General features: G+C 52.4%; 1 protein-coding gene across 2 annotated transcripts in view; it reads right to left on the bottom strand.

The window, feature by feature from the left end:
* Positions 1–76: 76 nt before the first annotated feature.
* Positions 77–19,228, bottom strand: part of WSCD1 (WSC domain containing 1) — a 43,378-nt gene continuing 24,226 nt past the window's right edge. For both annotated transcript variants that reach the window (XM_040243683.1, XM_040243685.1), the window contains exons 6-9: positions 7,488–7,647; positions 6,320–6,484; positions 2,799–2,999; positions 77–1,218 (exon numbers count right to left, since the gene is read on the bottom strand). In XM_040243683.1, coding sequence (XP_040099617.1) covers positions 866–1,218; positions 2,799–2,999; positions 6,320–6,484; positions 7,488–7,647 — 879 coding nt within the window. In that variant the 3' untranslated portion in view covers positions 77–865. The remainder of the gene's footprint in view (positions 1,219–2,798; positions 3,000–6,319; positions 6,485–7,487; positions 7,648–19,228) is intronic.

Below are 19,228 nucleotides of genomic sequence, written 5' to 3'. Positions count from 1 at the left end.
ACACCCTGCTTCTGGGATAAGGCGTGAGTCCCCAGCTTTATGGGGAGAGTCGGAGAAAGAAGCCAAACAAGGAGGCGCCAATTCAAGGAGTGCTGATATTGGATGGGGCGGTGGGGGGCGCACAGAGTTTGCAGCCAGTCCTGAGCTGGGGGTGTCTGTGGGCAGCTCTGCTCTGCCCGTATGGCCACCAGCCCATCCAAGGAGAAGGGAGAGGCTGGACTACAGAGCCGGTCACAACACCACACACACTGGGGGATACAGACGTGCACTCAGGGCTGCCTGGCCCAGCGGCCACAGACTGTGAGCCCGTCTCCAGGCCAGGGTCCTGGCTCCTCGGGGCACTAAGCCCACCCAGCCCAGCATCCCGCAGTCAAAGCCCCTGAGCAGCAAGCCTGCACTGGGCTGGTGACAAGAAACCCCGGGTCCCTGCTCGGGGTGCATGTGTGTGTCAGTGTGTCGGAGAGACAGACAGGCAGCCCCTGGGAACACATAACCTGGCGTCTGCATGCCTGCACTGACGTTTGTGTTTGCAAGTCTGAGAATGTCAGGCACACCCAGGGTGGTGGCTTAGGCGCATTAACGGGACACCGTGCGTGGAGCGTGGCAGGTCTAAGCGGGTCTGGCAAGGAGTGTGTGTCTCTTTGCATCTGTCCTGTGACATCGGGTCTGCTGACCAGGAGTCAGGTCCAGGTGTCCCTGTGCGGCAGGGACGCAGCTCCAGGGCGGGCCTCCGTGCAGGTGGCACAGGCCCCTCCCCTGAGCATCCCAGGGAGGCAGCGGCAGGCAAGCGTCCCAGCAAGCACCTGCTCAGCCCCGTGGAGGCGGCCGGCTCCCTGTGGGGCGGGCAGAGCAGGCTTGGAGCCTATCATCTGGGCACGTACTCCCGGGGCAACCCGGCCCAGTTGTGGTCGCGCAGGGCCTGATCCACCGTCCGGATGTAGCCGTTAATCAAGTCCTTCATCTCCGGGGTGAAGGGCTCGGGGTCATGCGGGCGCCGGCCGCGCCGCCGGAAGCTGCCCTCCTTGTTGTTCTCCACGCACAGCAGGCGCTCCTCACTCACAGACACGTTGAGGAAGGCCACCATCTCCCGCAGCGTGGGCACCAGGCTGCGCCTCAGCTCCTCGTAGTGAACCACCAGTAGTCGCTTGCCATATTTAAGCCAGTCCAGCACGTGTGAGGACCACCACGATGCGTAGCTGTTAACAAAGTCCGGCCACTCTGTAGAGAAAAGAAGGGGCACCATGTCAGAGCCCAGCCCGGTGGGCCTGGGGCCTCCCCTCCTGGGGGCCAGGATGCTCCATCCCCCTCTGACTGGGACAAACCTGCCCGGATCCCCCCACCAAAGAAGGATCTCGTGAGGGGTGTCCTCGTGAGGGGGACAGTTACTATGAGGCTGGGCTCTGAAGGGCCCCAAGGCTGCCTGGCAGATGTGACCTTGGGTCCACCTTCCCCTAGCAGTTTCCTTGGAAACACACCAAGACTCATGGGGCCTGAGTGTTCCAAGAACTGGTTCTCCCTCTGATGGACCTTGACCTCTGGGACCATCCCTGGACAGGAAGAGCCCAGGGTTTCAGGCCTATGGGACACAGCGGAGTTAGACAAGCAAGGCTGGGCATCTCTGTTGAGATGACCCTCAGTTCACCTTGATGTTGCCTTGGCAACTGTGCACATCATCCAGTCTGGGTGATGGGGGCTGAGCAGTGTGTGAGGGCAGATGCTGGGCAGGCTGGGTTTCCTGTCCCAGGTGCTCCTATGCAGCTACATGGGGTGCATAATTGATGCTTATTGACACATGGGTGTGATCGCTGGTTTAACCAGTGATGTACAACAAGGCAAGGGTTGGAGCTGCAATCTTGGACAGATGATCTGCTCCATGAAATTTTTTTTTTCCAGCAAATTTAGAAAGTCGGTACCCCCACCACCCCTCGCCTCAGTGGAGAGAAGGGTGCCAATATCAAGAATCACCCCCAACAAAATAAGCTTCCATAACTGGGTTATTGCTCTGTGCTCAGTCACTCAGCCATATTTGACACTTGTGACTCCATGGACTGTAGCCTGCCAGGCTCCTCTGTCCATGGAATTTTCCAGGCAAGAATACTGGAGTGGGTTGCCATTTCCTCCTCCAGGGGATCTTCCCTACTCAGGGATTGAACCCTCGTCTCTTGTGTCTCCTGCATTGGCAGGTGGATTCTTTACCACTAGTGCCACTCTGCGATGCTGTGGGAAGCATTTGCTTTCTTTGATCTTCTTAACGACCCTAAGAGGTAGTGGCCATAGGGTTTTAAGGTGAGAAAAGCAAGGCTCAGAAGACAGGGTTTGCAGCTTGCCTGGGGTCACTGGGCTGGTAAGAGGCCCAGGAGGGTTCAGAGCTCAGCCGGCCGGCTGGCTCAAGGGGAATCAGAGGGAGGCAGGAATAGCTGGAGAAGGGAGTGGCCTAGGGGGAGGGTGTCAGGGAATGGGGAGAACACCCACCAGCCTCAGCTGATCACACAGGGACAGAAGCAGGAGCCTGCCCAGCCTCGTTTCTCACCATGCCACCCACTCTGCTGGACACAGCTGTATTTCTGACAGCTTCGTTTTGTATCACTTACTGCCCTGACTTGTGTCTCTCTAATCCATTACCCAAAGTTTAGACTGTGTGGCCGCCTTGAGGGTGGCAATCGTGACCCCTTTAGCCAACCCCTGGCACCTTGCTCAGAGCCTGGTACACAGTAGGACTTTGGTTACTATGTGTCAGCAGATGACTCCAGGAATAAAGAGGCAGCCCATCCCCTGCCCTGCTGGCTCCTTCAGCTCACCTTTGCTCTTCCAGTTGCGGTCAGCTGCGTAGCCCAGGTGCCCGGCACATTTCCTGTTGAACTCAGCCACCAGGGACCTGTACGGGTTTCGGATGAGCAGGATAGCCGAGTCGAACATCTCAATCTCCCTCCTGCCGCTCTCATGGGTCTTCACGCAGATGGTACGCCGGCTGCGCCAGTGGTCCTTCTCGCCCTTGAACCCTGCCCATGAGAAAGGCATCAGGGAGACCCCACTGCCACAGTGGCAGACAGGTGTGAACACTAACCTGTGCCCCCAGGGATAGCCGACACTGGTGGGCACTGAGGGGCCACTGGGGCAGCCTCTAACCACAGGGTCTGAGCCTGCCCAAGAGACAGTGAGCGAGGGAGGCATCTAAGTGGGAAAAGATGGCATCTGCAAGAGAAAGCAGATCAGGCACCTCCTGTGGGTCCCGGAAGTCAGGAGGCAGAGGCCTGATGATGCATCCATTTGGGCACCTTCATGGCTATTTCACATGAGTGTTGCAGAGAGCCTGATGAATGAACCATGGCTGCAGGCTCAGAGTGGGTATGTGACTTGCTCAAGATCACACAGCACCACAGCATCAGAGCCAGGGCTCTCTCCATGTGGCTTTGTGTGTCCCTGGGAGGCCTTTGCCATTTACCCACCTTCCCATGGAGTGGGCAGGATCCCCATCAACAGGCTCAAGGGCAGTCAGCAACTGTAGCCCCACCCTCTGACCTTGTGTCCTGTAACTGAACTCCAGTCTTGCATCCTCGGAGACTCTCCCCAGCCCTACATAGCGTCATGCATTTATCAACAAAGATCATCGTGTGCCCACACCATGCTGAACTTTATGTCATGGATAAAGGGGTAAGACTCAGAGCCTGTCTTTAAGCTTGTAGTCTATTTGGGGGAGGGCAGGTGGTTCAGTGGTAAAGAATCTACCTCCAATGCAGGAGACTCGGGTTTGATCCCTGGGATGGGAAGCTCCCTCGGAGAAGGAAATGGCAACCTGCTCCAGTATTCTTGCCTGGAGAATCCCATGGGCAGCGGAGCCTGGCAGACTATAGTCCATGGGGTCATAAGGAGTTGGACACAACTTAGAGAAAAAATAACAACAACAGCTATTTGGGGGACAGCCCAAGTGTATGTAATACAGAGGATAGGGGCTTATGGGAACAAAGAGTAGGGGGACCAGTTTGGGAGTGTGGTGGGAGGTAATAGAAGGCTTCCTGCAAAGATGTTCCCTGAAGCTAATCTCCTGGCCAAATCCCAATGTAGCCCATGCCATCAGCTCTGGGGACACACTCCATAAATGTACATGAGTTGGTCTTCAGCTCTTGGAAACATAAAGGAGTCTCACCCCCACCCCCATGAATGGCTGGGAAGCATCCATATCTACAGCCAGCAGCAAGGGAGTCTTTGATGCCTGGAAAATCAAGTCTCTTTTGAATCTGAAAGTCTGGGGTCACCAGCTGAAACTCAACATATGTTTTCAAACTCATCTCTGCCATGGGCTACACACCAAAAGTCTTTGCTTTGATTCATTCTGTCAAACAGCTGGGAAGTTCCAGGAAAGAATGAGTCAACCCATAGGCCAAGGAAGCATGCGAGCTGGTCTTTGACACCCTGAGACCCAGGGTGTCTTTTGTACTGTCTTAGCCTAATTCAGCAGTGACCACTTTTCCTTATAACTCAGACCAGGCTCACCCATGACAGGTTTGGTGTTTGGGCACTGGAGTTGCCTTGAGAATTTCACGTGTGCATGTGTTCATTGCTCTGACAGTGCTCTGTGACCTGCGGTTATACCTAACCAGTCCCGTAAGGCTCAAAGATGCACCCAGGTATCTCTAGAGCCATTCAGAGACAGTGTCACTGCAACCCTTGATACCTGGCTGTCGAGCCACTGGGTCACTTAGCCATGTGTCGACCAAGTCAGCCAGCTGTTTGAATGAGGTAAAGGCCTTCTAGATGAATATGGTGGGCAGCTACAGCCTGTACACAGTAGGTGGTTCCCAGGGGACTAGACCAGAGTGAGCAGGACCACAGTCTTCATCTGGCTACTTTGCCTATCAGTGCTCTAACACTCAAGGCTCCCAAGGATGAGCTTCCCTAGTGGCTCAGTGGTAAAGAATCCGCCTGCCAATGCAGGAGACACAGGTTTGATCCCCAGTTTGGAAAGATTCCAAGTGCTGTGGAGCAACTAAGCCCATGAGCCACAACCACTGAGCCCGAGTGCCCTAGAGCCCGTGACCTGCAACAAGAGAAGCCACTGCGATGAGAAGTCCTTGCACCACAACTAGAGAGTAGCCATGCTCGCCACTAGAGAAAAGTGTGCAGCAACAAAGACCCAGTATGCCCCAAAATAAACAAATAAATACATAAAAAGAAAACCACCCATCAAGCTTTGTGCTACATAATACTAATAAATAAACACGAGTTCAAAAAAATTTTTAAAAAGACTCCCAACTATGATGAGACTGGGTTATATGGACACCCTTGGCTTTTTTACCAACCAGATCAAGACTGCTGTGGGTAATCACAGAACCATAGGAACTTTCTGTTTTCTCTAAGAGGTTACTGATAGGATCCCCTTTCCCTAAACCAAACTCTGAGCTAAGAATCCCAGAGAAACTGTTGTAACACCTGACTACAGAGAAATCTATTTCACCAAATATGTATCCCACTTGGCTTATCTGAGGTTCTTAGTCTTAAACAGCGCACAGATTTGAGCCGTTTTAAAGTTCATTTACTTGACATAATGAGGCCTCTTATTTCTACAAGAGAAATATTAGAAATCATTAAACTCTTGAAGATTTTTGGACCTAGTTTTAAGAAACAGTATTTTGATAAGCTACATTTACCTCGGGGTGGGGGGTGGGGGAATGAACAGATGAAGTCAGTTTCCCCTAATTATTGAGGGCTATAAAAATTAAGGAAAATTTAAAAAATGTTTATTGAGAGGGAATCTAAGTGACTAGGCTTTCCCTTTGAATCCATATCAGATCTTGTGAATTTCCTCTCAAAGTGCGGTCCTAGAGCTGACTGCTTCAGCATCACACAGGAACTTGTTAGAAATGCCAGTTCCTAGGCCCCATCTCAGATTAATCAAGTCATACTCTCTTGGTGGCAGGGTGGGTACAAACCAGGAATCTATGTTGAATTAATAAGCCCTCAAGGTATTGCTTAGGGCTTCCCAGGTGGCTCAGTTGTACAGAATCTGCCTGCCAATGAGGAGATATAGGAGACGCCAGTTCGAGCCCTGGTTTGGGAAGATACCCTGGAGGAGGAAATGGCTACTCACTCCAGTATTCTTGCCTGGAAAATTCCATGGACAGAGGAGCCTGGCGGGCAACAGTCCCTGGGGTCGCACAGAGTCAGATGTGACTTAGCGACTGAGCATGCACACACAAGGTGGTGTTGACACACATTCAAGACTGAGAAGCACAGCTCTGGTGCTCCAAGGCGGACCTGGGCTGCAGAGGCTGGGGTCTGGGCCTGAGAGCTACCTCCTCCCTTCCCGGCAGCCCTCGCTCACCTTTGTTGTAGAGAGTTCCGTCGAAGTAGTAGCTCCCTGTATAGAAGCCGGTGGCATGCTCGATGAGGTGCCGCGCCCATGTGTTCCCGGCTCCAGGGAAGCTCGACAGAGCCACGAACACCTTGGATTTGGTGGGCAGGAACCTCCGGTCTGTGCATCGAGTGTCTGAAAGTCCAGAAGTCATCTCAGGGTTCCCCATTTCCACTGTGACTCCCAGACTCACAGCCCGATTCCTCTTGGCAGGAAGTGCAGACCCAAGCCCCCCATTTAATGGAATGGGAAAACTGAGGCTCAAAGAGGGGAAGGGATTTGCCACCTGGCCCTTGGCTGCACAAGTCTGTGGCTGGCCAGAGAGAGCCCCAGTGATGACGAGCCCCCCCCACTGGACGAGTCTAGTGGAAATCGGTGCCCTGAGGGTGCCCACCTTGTCTTTCAAGCAGTCACAGCCAAACCCTCCTGGCCCAACTCAGATAATTCCGGACTCTGCAGGGGAGGTGGGTTGGGGGTCATGGCCAGGCAAAACAATGTCACACACTAGGTAGAGCAGCAAGGAATCAGGATTCAGAACTTCCGGTGTTAGTCTCTGTGCCCCCTCTTTCCGGGAGGCCCTCCAGGGCTGTGTCAGGGGCACATAGAACCCTCAGGTGAAAGTCTCCCAAGACCCCAGGGCTGTGCCGGGTCACCATAGGTGTTTGATAAAGGTGACAATGACCTTCCCCACCTGCTCTTCTTCTTATCAACCCCTAAGGTCAGCTGGGGCAGACCTGCTTCTCAGAGAAGGAAGATGCTGGGGTCTGGGCACAGCCCGGGTGACTCACTGGTCCCCAGGTACGGGCTGGCTCAGGGATGTCCCAGCAGCCACTGGGCTCCCATGTCACCCAGCCCCACCACCTTGCCATGTTATCCCTCTGGACCCTGCCTCTCTGCTCTTCCTCAAACCACCTTCATCCCCAGAGTCAGATAAAAGTCAGGTGCTCTTCATACCAATCCCTGCATCCTCTGTCCAGCCTCCAGGGATGGCGGAGGCCTCTCCGTTCACATTATCCCAAGATAAGACCACCCACCAAGATGCCTTCCCCATCCCGGGACCATATACTCAGTCCAGACTCCCAGACCAAGTACAGAAGGAGAGCCCTGCATGCCAGTTCACCTCTGGGGTGGAACTCACCCTGCACAGGGGTCTGGTAGACCTCGCAGTACTCCGTCAGCCTCTGGGCCTCAGACTCCTGGCCACACAGTGAGCTGTCCACGGCATCCCGCAGGTTGAACTGGGGGGTGGAGTAAGCACAGTAGCACTCCCATCCCCGGAGGATGGCCAAGGGGAACTCCTGCCAGGGAGGAGAAAAAGAGGTGTGTCTCCAGTGAATGGTGAAAGCAAGGGCCACGCCCCCACTGCTCAGGCACTGGGGCGATCTCTGCGGATGTCCTGCCAGCTGCTTGGGACCAACATGGGTATCTATCCGTCCTTTCAGGGCCAGGCACTGAGGCCAAACCCGGGGAGACAAAGCTCAACGAGATGGGACTCTGCCCTCCAGCAGCTCACTGCTGGCCAGTGACAAGCCTATAGTTAACACCAGAGTGCAAATGGTGCTTGTAGGAGGGGTAACTCCAGTGGGGGGACTGGATCTGAGATCTTGGAGATGTCAGGAGTGCCAGGGAGGGAACAGCCCTCCAGGTCAGGGAGTCACATGAACGCACGTATGCAGGGGTGAGAATGGGACAGAGAAGCCCACCCAAGGGCAGCTTAGTGAGGTGCTCAGCATCTTTAACCAACAGACTGTGGAATTCCTGCCAGGCCTCCTGGAAAGAGACGACCTAACCCCTCTTTCTGCAGTCCTGCTTTGGGGTGGTGGGCAGGGTGGATGACAGTTTCCCACATAGCATCTCTTCAGGACGGGAGGAGTGGACAAGGGCAGGCCTTGATTGCTCTGAGCTGATCCACTCAATGGGGACTTGCTGAAATCTGCCAGAGTTAGGAGAAGGACAAGTCGCTCCTCGCAGCCTTTATTTATTTTTTAGTATTTATATATGTGGCTGCACTGGGTCTTAGTTGCCATATGTGGGATCTTTAGTTGCAGCATGTGGGATCTGGTTCCCTGACCAGGGATCGAACCTGGGCCTCCTTCATTGGGAGCACGGAGTCTTAGCCACCGGACCACCAGGGAAGTCCCACCTGGAAGTCTTTTACATACATTTTCTTGGTTCCCTCTGAGCAGGAAGCTGCACCCACCTCACAGTGGTGAGAGCTGGGGCGCTGGTCTCCAAAAAGCCTGAATGTGAATTCAGGTTCACAGGCTGGGTACCTTTGAACCTCTCTGAATGTCACCATTGAACGAAGGTAATAAAACCCACCTTGCACATCCGTTGTGAAAACTAGATGTGCATGTGTGCTCAGTAGATTTAGTTGTGTCCGTCTCTGCAACTATGGACTATAGCCTGCCAGGCTCCTCTGTCCATGGGATTTCTCCAGGCAAGAATACTGGAGTGGGTTGCCATTCCCCCTTCCAGGGAATTTTCCCAACCCAGGGATTGAACCTGAGTCTCCTGCGTCTCTTGCATTGCAGGCAGATTCTTTACCCACTGAGCCACCTGGGAAGCCTGAAAACTAGATGCTGCTGCTGCTAAGTCGCTTCACTCGTGTCCATCTCTGTGTGACCCCACAGACGGCAGCCCACCAGGCTCCCCCGTCCCTGGGACTCTTCAGGCAAGAATACTGGAGTGGGTTGCCATTTCCTTCTCCAATGCATGAAAATGAAAAGTGAAAGTGAAATCGCTTAGTCGTGCCCGACTCTTAGTGACCCCATGAACTGCAGCCTACCAGGCTCCTCCGTCCATGGGATTTTCCAGGCAAGAGTACTGGAGTGGGGTGCCATTGCCTTCTCCGGAAAACTAGATGAGAAAGGTCCAGATTGCCCAACACTGGGCCTTGCACACAGTGGGTATTCTCACAGAGGAATGGGCCATCCTCTGCCTCCTTCCCCCAGCCCTGTGGGCATCAGCCAAGGCTCACTTAACAGTTCCTCCACCCATCTCTCCCACACCTATTACTTGAACACCTACTGTGTACAGGGCACCAAGTACCAGGACACTCAGCCTCATTTCCACTCTGCTCCTCTGGTGGCTCTTGCAGACAATGAGCGAGTTGAGTCCCCACCCCTCCCCCAGGCAGAGAGATGAGAGGAGTCTATCGAGTATGTGCAAAGGAGGCAGTGGGCGGAGAAAACTTCTCACTGCTTGGGGAAACGCTGAACAAACCTTTTTATTTTTTGCCCACAGCAAAAATTTCATAAATAAATAAATAAAGGAAAATCAATAGCGTTTTCTGAGCGTGGCTTGGCAGAGCCAAGGATCTTGACACTCAGAAAAGACAATGGATGGTGTCCCAGCCAGGGAGGGTGATGCAGAGCTTGGGGGTGGGACATTCCCTTAGGAGGAAGGGGGAGGGGAGGTTGCCCGCAGTGGAGGGTGTTCTCCTGGACACAGGGGGTTTGTTCTCTCAGGTGCCTTGCAGCCCCCGTGAAGGCCCCTCCCCACCTCCCACCTCCTCTGTCAGCCTCAGGGGAGGCTTTGCCTCTGCGAGAATGTGCCCAGAATTTCACCTGGGGCCAGGCCCACATCTCCTTCTTAGGGTTCCTGCCACGTGGGGACAGGAGACAGGATACTTTCACTATTCTTACACACCCCTACATACACACACACACACACACACGCTCACACAGCCTGCTTCCAGAGTTCAGTGCTTCGTCTTGCACTAGAAAAGCTCTTCAACATTCTATGAGATCGTAAGCAAGTCACGTCCCTTTTTGAAACCTTAGCTTCTCCATCTGTAAAATGGATACATCTCTTGAGTTGTCCTGCCTGGAGGAGTCAGAGGATCTTATTTCTCTCCCTCTGATCCACCACAAGGACCAATGTGACTGGGACACCTATCCCCCCATGCTTTTTCTGGATGAGGCGTGAGTTGAGGATTTTTTCCTGAATGGGAGGCTGGGGGCAAGCAGTCACTCTGGGTGTCCACGAGCTCATGTCCAGGGGCACCAACGAGGAAGCACCGGGTAGGAGAGAAAGCATCATGTTTGCGCTCTAACAGACCTGGACTCGAATCCCAGGGCAACAGCTGAGTATCTGTGTGACCTTGGGCCAGTACCCCGGCCCATTCAAGTCTCAGTTGTCTCATGGGTCATCAGAGGGCAATAATATTAATGCCAGAGTGTAGGGAGATGGAGGGAAGATTATGCATAAAAAGGACCCAGCATATAGTAGGTGCTCACCTACTCCTAGCTCTTAAGACCTTTCATCATAGAGGTAGGCCGCAGACCACCCTGCAGACACTTGGAGCATGTGAGAGTCTGGTTCCTAAAATTCCCACTTTGGCTCCCCCTCCAAGGCCTCAAAAGCTCAGGATCAAGCAAAGGTTGGAAGCCCCTCTCCCAAGTAGCACTTGCGGTCCTTAGCCATTTTTTTGGGGGGGGGAGTGTGATTGCTTTACAATGTTGCGTTAGTTTCTGCTGTACAACAAAGTGAACCTGCTACAAGTATACACGTACCCCCCCCATGGACCTCCCTCCCCCACACTCCATCACCACCCACCTAGGTCATCACAGAGCACCAAGCTGAGCTTCCTGTGCCTTCTCACAGGCTCCCACTAGCTGTTTCACACGTGGTATCGGATATGTCAATCCCCATCTCCCAGTTCACCCCACCCCCATCTTCCCCCGCTGTGTCCGCAAGCCCATTCTCTGCGTCTGTCTGTGTCTCTATTCCTGCCCTGCAAATAGGTTCATCTGTCCCATTTCTCTTGATCAGTCACATAAAGAAAAGAACTGCTTTGAGGACTCAGTGGCCCCAACAGGGCCCTAACCCCGGAACCAGGACCCCCTTGGCCACAGCTGCCGTTGCTGTCAGAGCTGCAGTGACATCCAGCCCCGGCACTTGGGGGGCCACTGGGCTTGCCAAGAGAGGACAATAGCCTGACAAGCCCCATCAGTAACTGTGACTAGACTCCACCCGCCCCGAGGGCCCCGTGTCATTTCTCAAAAGAAAGCGAATCTGTGTCCTGACCCTCAATCAGAAGGCCGCTGGCTTTCTGGAAGCCAGCTCTCCTGCTGCTATGAGTTAGTGAAAAGCCATCACAAGAACTGCGACCTCCGGCCTCTCTCACTGCCATCCATCCTCTCCTGCAAAGCCCTCATCCCACCTCGTCCCAGACTGACACCTTCATCACAGCGAGCGGCGGAAATTAGCAGCCTGGGTACCACCCGGCAGCAGAGTGCACACTGCGCTCTGCATCTGTGTTCCTGCTCTTCTGAAGACACTGGCTGGATCGTGTCCTCTAAACTTCCCATATTGACGCCCTCACCCCCAATACTTCAGAATATGACTGGATGTGGAGAGAGGGTCCTTCAAGAGGCAATGAAGTTAAAATGGGACCATTAGGATGGGCCCCCATCCAGTCTGACTGGTGTCGTTATAAGAAGGGATTAAGACCCAGATACACAGAGACGGAGTGATGACACGGAAAGGAAGGCCATCGGCGAGCCAGAGATAGGCCTCGGAAGAAGTCAGCTCTGCCAACACCTTGATCTTGGACTTCTAGCCTTCAGAACTCAGAAAAAATAAATTTCCGTTGTTTAAGCCACTTGGCAGTCTGTGGAACTCAGTTATGGCAGCCGAGCAGGTCACTTCCAGTGCCCTCTGCCTGGACTGTCCTTTCCCAGACACCCTCATGGTTTTCTCTCTTACTTTCTGTAAGACTTCTTCCATGAGGCCTTCCAGGGCCACCCCACTTCAAGCTGCAAATCCCTCCTGCCATCACCGAGACACGCCATAACCCCTCACTGTGCTGTCTGCTTTTTTTCATGCACGTAACTTGCCTCAGCAGAGTGCTCTAGCCTTCTCTCAGTTCATCCTGCCCTCTCCTTCTCCCACCCTGCCCCATGTCCACAAGTCCTTTCTCTGCATCTGTGTCTCTATTCCTGCCCTGTAAGTAGGTCCATCATGATTTGCCATATATACACTATCATGTGTGAAACAGATGGCTAGTGGGAAGCCGCTGCGTAGCACGGGGGCTCAGCTCCATGCTCTGTGATGGCCTAGAGCGGTGGAATGGGAGTAGGGTGGGAGGGAGGTTCAGGAGGGAGGGGATATATGTATACATATAGCTGATTCATGTTATTGTACAGCAGGAATTAACACAGCACTGTAAGGCAATTATACTCCAATTGAAAAAAAATCAGATGGTAAATATTAAAAATAAAAGTTTGTCAATGAAAAAATAAAAAAGAATGCTCTGACCTTCTTGTACCACCCAGCCTGCTTGATGAATGGTTATCGGGACCCACAGCACCTCCCTCCCACCAGTTTCCTCGGCCCCTTCCCACTCATCTCTCCCCCCCTCCTCCTAGTCTGATTCCCATCACCACAGATGAGTTTTGTCTATTCTAGAATAGCCTATAAATAGAATCCCTCGGCACATATGTTTGTGAGTCTGGCTCCTTTCAGGAAAAAAAAAAAATAGTTTTTAAGTCCACGCATGTTGTTTTATCTGGCAGCAGATTGCTCCTTTATATCGCTGAGTATTATTCCGTGTATAGACATAACAGTTTGTGGATTCATTCACTTGATGGACCCCTGGGCTGCTTCCAGTTTTACCTATTATGAATCTTGCTGCTATAAACATTCCTGGACAAGAATTTCAATGGACACACATCTTCATTTCCCACGGGAAAATACATAAGGATGTAAGGTTTCTGCTTTCTTCTTCTCCACAGCGCCTGTCATCATTCAGTATACTATTTCACTTATTTTACCTGGTTTACTATCTGTCTTTGGGGCGTCCCCGGTAGCTCAGATGGTGAAGACTCTGCCTGCAATGTGGGAGGCCCAGGTTCAATTCCTGGGTCAGGAAGATCCCCTGGAGAAGGGAATGGCTACCCACTCCAGTATTCTTGCCTGGAGAATTCCATGGACAGAGGAGGCTGGCAGGCTACAGTCCATGGGATCACAAACAGTCAGACACAACGGAATGACTAACACACACACACACACACACACACACACACACACACACTGTCTGCCTTTACCCACAAGAATGTAAGCTGAGATTTTTTTGAGTGCCTGGCATGCTTTGCTGCATTCTCAGTACCTAGAACAGTATTGACACCATGGTGGATGCTTAATGAATGTTGGATGGAGGAACCAAGGAATAAATGAATGAATGTCCTTTTCAGATCTCAATTCCCCCCAAAGTTGTTGGCAATACACCTTGATATGAGCCTTCTGTGGGTCACTTGTGTCCCAGGCATGAGTAAAGAGAAGAAAGTCTGCTCCATCTAAGCAAACCCTCTCTGACAACAGGAACCCCAGGGGGCTCTGCCATCCTGAAAATCCTGTTCAGACAAGAATCTCAGCCACATGGTAAAAAACAAAAAACAAAAAGTCTGCTCGTTGGCCTGGCTTTGTCTCCATCCCTGGTGGTAGTGGCTGATGTTGAGGCCTCAGGAGCCTTTATTCCTGGGCTGCCCCCACCAGTGACCTGAACCTTTTTGCTTCCTTGAGTGGATTAAACTGTCAAGTTTCCGGGTGTTTGCAGAGCAACGGGAGAGCTGCAGACAGTAATGTGGTTTTATTTACAACATAAGCTCTTCAGCAACATCACTGGATTCTGAAAACACAGAACAATTTTCAGCCCCTTGGGGATTTCCAAGACAGGATTTCCATAAAAGTTAAATATTGATGAATCTTATCTCTCTTCCGACCTCCTTGCTTCCTGTACCTCCACCCCAAGCTCCAGTGAGAGACAAAGAGACGGAGAGACAGAGAGAACACGTGCACAGAGAGAAAGAAGAGGAGAAAATGAACCAAGAAAGCAAGGCAGAAAAATGGGAGCACAGACGTGGCACTGTTTCAAGCAGATGAGGGGCTCAAAAGGGAGCCGGCTCAGCCTGTGTCCGAGGGCAGGGGGGATATACGTTCTCATCCCAGTACTTCCTCTACAGCTTGAGGCTGGGTGCCCAGGATGGGAGCTCAGGTGCGGGCTGGGGCTGTGGTGTGGGTGGGCATTCAGCCTAGAGCCAGGTCATGACATGGCCAGGGCTGGACTCTCCAAGAGGTGGGGCGTGATGCGTGCTCAGTCCTGTCTGACTCTTTGCAACTCTATAGACTGTAGCCCGCCAGGCTCCTCTGTCCATGGGATTCTCCAGGCAAGAATATTGCAGTGGGTTGCCATTTCCTCCTCCATGGGATCTGTACCCAGGCATCGAACCCATGTCTCTGGTGTCTCTTGCGTTGGCAGGTAGATTCTTTACCACTGTGCCACCTGGGAATCCCTGGGTGGAGTGGGAATCCACTTGCAAAGGCTTGGCCATGGCCAAGGGGTCAAGGAGTGGACATTCCACCAGGCAAGGAGTGAGGCCCCGAGCAGCAAACCCTCTGGGATCTCCTCTCCTCCATCCTTGCTCCTCTCTAGGCATCTTTCTCAGGATCTCTAGGATTACACAGCATCACCCCAAACTTCAGAGACAAGAGCTTCAGGTTTCAGAAGGGGAAACTGAGGCTTGGAGGTAGCTTGAAGGAAGCCCACAACAACCTCAGACTGTCAGGGTATGTGAGTGGGAGCAGAGGCCAGCCTTCCAGACTCCTAGTCCAGGGCTTTGACATACACCACACTTGACCTCTGGGAGGCAAACACGTGAAGGTGGTAGATTTGTGATGAAATCCATGAACCAGCATGGAGGTTGGCTTTGACCAGTCTCTCACCTCCAGAGGCAGAACTGGGTAACATTCAAAACACAAAAAGGAGAGGAGATGCCCACGGAGGGAGATGGGGGGGTGAGGGCGTTGACTCTTGTTTTCAGGCAAATGTCAGATTGAATGTAAACCTACTGATCCTGGAACTGAGAGCATGTTTCCCTCTGACCTGAATGCAGGTGTGCAGCTGTGTGGTTTGGAGAGGCAGTTATGGGAAGTGGACCCAGTTCAAGGCTTGTCATAAGGAATCCCAGGCTTTGCCATGCCCTCCTCCAGGGGATCTTCTACACCCAAGGATAGAACCCATGTCTCTTATGTCTCCTTCATTGACAGGCAGGTTCTTTACCACTAGCGCCACTTGGAAGCCCCAGGAATCCCAGGCTTTGAATCCCATTTACATGACTGTCAACAGACTATTGGACAGTGTGAGCCTTGATTTTATCATCTGTAAAAGGGGGGCATAGTTTAATGATTAAGGGTTCTGGTATGAGTTTAAATTCAGACAGATGGAGTCTTGACTTCTCTAGCTATAAGGGGATTTGTGGATGGAATGAAATACAGTCATCTCTTGGTATCTGCAGGGAATGGGTTCCAGAACCCACTGCTGATAACAAAATCCTTGGCTCCTCAAGTCTGTGGTTCTATGTCCGCAGATTCAACCAGTGGCTGATGATGTAAACTGTGGTATTTTTTCATTGAAAAAAATCTATGTATCAGTGGACGAGTACAGTTCCAACCATGTTCTTCAAGGAACAACCATACTATTAAGGTGTCTTTCAGAGAGTGATTCTTGGCAGATTGGTTGGTCTGAATCTGGGGGAGGCTAACATATGGGGTGGCGGTGGGGGCACTGGGCCATCTCCCTGTATCCTCTCTTCTCCACTGGAAGCACTGCCCCACTAGTCCCCTTACATGTCTCCAGCCTCAAAGGTGCTACCTCAAGACAGCTTGGGGCAAACGTTAGAGTGTCCCCTAGGGAATGGCCCCTTGGGCGACGGCTCTCCACAGACTGGAGCCCCAGAAAGCAGACAGAGGTACTAATTCACAAAACCCAGACCCGTACAGACCCAGTCCTTGGCAGAGATGTGAAATTTCATGCCCAGTGGATGGAATGGGGCCACGCAGGATGGACTGCATCTATCAAGATCCAAGGGGCTTTGGTCAGGCCACCGCCCAGCAGAGAACAAGTAGGCTCAGAGTTAATCTGTGCCTTTCCATCACACAGGTGGCTGGGTTAGTGCCTCAGTTAAATGGACAAAGGGAAAAAACCTCAGAAGATACATCGATGGGAAAACATCCAAGTGGTTACTATTCTGTATGCAGAACTCACACACCCCAAAAGAGGCTAAAAGGGGGCAGGCGGAAAGGATAACACCTCTCCCTGCGATGCCTTTCTCGGTAGAACTACTAGCAGTCGCTGGGAGAACAAGCCTCAGATCACAAGGCTTAATAGCTGAAGCTTCACACGTTAGTAACCTATTTACAGATGGTGCTGGATTTCACACATCAGCCCTGCCGTGGAACACACGCTCCCATAAAGGGCCTGTCTACTTGTGCACCAATACAGGGCTTCAAAATTAATGACCCCTCACCCAAATGGGCAGCACTGCAAACAGCTCAGCTCATTCTCACCTTCTGTCCAAATGAAGGAGGTGACAGGATCCGGAGGACTGAGAATGAGCAGGTTTTCTTCCAGCTCCGACACGATCGCAGAAAATTAGACAAGATCATTTTACTGTGTTTAAAAACACATTTACATAGGTCAAGTTGCTCTTGTTGGCAGACAGTCAGATCATTAAGATGCTGATGTGGCCCAAAATGTTCTTTCCTTGTCAAACTACATTCTGGGAGCTCCCCAAATCCATTGTAACTAACTAGCAAAGAAAAAAAAAAACAGCAGAGATTTTTATCGGGAGCCACAAATAAACCTCAGATGGTGCTCAAAACTGGGGCATGGCACAAGGAAGGCACCCCCTCTTTTCCCGCCTTTGTGCCCCACCTCTGGCATCTGCTGCTCCTGGCGCCCCTGCCCAGTCAGCCCTAATTAAGCCTGTAGCCCACTCCCCGATTTAGCTGTGCCCCATTTAACATTCTGCTGTGAGCATTTCCATCATAAAAGACTTTGAAAACATTTTCAATGGCTGTATTACAGTCCACTGTATGGCCGTGGCATCACGTAACCATTCCCACATTGCAGTAAATCTGAGCTTGTCTAGAAGCCAAATTAGGATGAGATGAAGCTACAACTGGGACGTCTCTGCAGCCTTGGTTGCTGCTGGCCTTTCTGGAGAGGAAGTGCTTGGCACTCCAGGCAGGAAAGCACAGCCAGAAATCCCCAAATTCACCTCTCTCTCTCACCCTCCACATCAAGGAGAGGACAAAGAAAACCCTTCCAGCAAATAGAACCATGACCCCTGCAGGCCTCAACTTCTGACTGATCCTGCATCTACCAGGAGGTGGAATTTGCTCCTTCATCCTCCCTAAATAGTTGTAGAAGATAATCGATCACTAGGATTCAGATGCATGGCAAATGTGAGCTGGGTCTTGGCATGGCTGAGCCAACAGGTTCCAGGTGGCCCGCTGGACAGTGGTTCTCAATGGGGGTGCCACAGGGGACCCCTGGCTATGTCTGGAGACAGTCTGGGTTGTCATATCAGAGTGTGGTGGTGCTACTGGTCTGTAGCAGGGTAGAGGGATGCTAAATATCCTACAATGTACAGACAGATCCCCGCACAAATTAGCTGACCCAACTGATAACAGTTGCAAGGATGAGCAACCCTGCCGTAGAGTGAGATCGGGGTCCTAGTCCAGCTCCCACCGAAAGCTGATGGGGACCATCCAGAAGGCCTGAGTCCAAGTCACACTCACAACCACAGGGCAGGACAAGGGAGAAGGGAGGAACAGACATTCTGGGGACCGAAGGCTCACTCTCTCAGAGAGATGGTGGCTTCACCTGCAAGCACACCTGTAGCGTCACCCTCGCCCTACCTGGAATCCCTAATTCCAGAGGCAGGTCACAGGCAAACTCGGGTCACAGTACAGCCAAGGCATCTCTGGGGGTGGCCCTGAGGACCACTGCCTCCCAGAGGGATCCCAGCATCCCACCCACAGCTATGAAGCCCACACCAGTTACACCACCCTCTCCCCCTCAACACCGTCCATAGCTCCCTCTTACCAACTGAAAAACATCTGGACTGAGAGGCAGGCCTCTGAGGCCCATCGCAATCTGTCCCCGCCCTACCTTTCACATGGTGCCATGGAGCCCTGCACACTGGGTGGGCAGGCTGGCTGCTTTCCCAACCCCCTCACCCCTGCCAGTTACATGCATTCCTCACACCCCTCATTTGCCCTTTGACACTGCCCAGCATCTGCTAGCTCTAAGGCTTCCCCAGCGGCTCAGACAGTAAAGAATCTGCCTGCAATGCAGGAGACCTGGGTTCAGTCCCCGGGTTGGAAACGTCCCCTGGAGATACCCACTCTGGTATCCTTGCCTGAGAAATCTCATGGACAGAGGAGCCTGACAAACTACAGTCCATAGGGTCACAAAGAGTCGGACAAGACTGAGCAACTAACAACCCTTCCAAAAAGTTGCAGTCCTCTTCCCGGAGCCTTCCTCCCAGTCTCCTTCATCTCCATCAGGCACTGACCTTACTCTGATGTATGCCAGAGTCCCTGCTTCCTGTCTTAGCCTCTCTTCAGCAGGGACTGGCAACCCCCACCCGGTGTCAGCGTATGCACCTGTCCCACTAAGTGTGTCCTGCCAAGACCTGCTTGCGACATGAAAGCTGGAAATAGTGACTACTCCTTACAGCTGCAACATCCTGTGGGTCTAAACAATGGGACCCAAGAAAACAGCCCTCACCCCCCATCCAATGATACAGGGGAGGTGAGGATAGGAGCCAAGCCGTTAGCACAGATCCTGATGCCTGGAGGGCAAAGGCCATTTATGAGAACCCTGGGTGCCCCTTCATCCTTGTTCTATCTGAACAATTCGCAGCATCACTGCCCAGAGCTGAGCAGGTAACCCATCCACGACATGCATCTCAAGGGGAGAAGTATGAAGCGTTAAGGTGCAAAGTGGCATAAGGTACCAAGATCCTGCAGGTCTCATTTGGCACATGCTCCATTGAGAAACTGCAGCGACCTGGATTTGTGTCAGTA

The sequence above is a fragment of the Oryx dammah genome, unplaced genomic scaffold, assembly GCF_014754425.2.
Source record: "Oryx dammah isolate SB20612 unplaced genomic scaffold, SCBI_Odam_1.1 HiC_scaffold_8, whole genome shotgun sequence".
NCBI lineage: Eukaryota > Metazoa > Chordata > Mammalia > Artiodactyla > Bovidae > Oryx > Oryx dammah.
The sequence above is the reverse complement of the archived record's forward strand: the minus strand, read 5'-3'. Positions and strand labels throughout refer to the sequence as shown.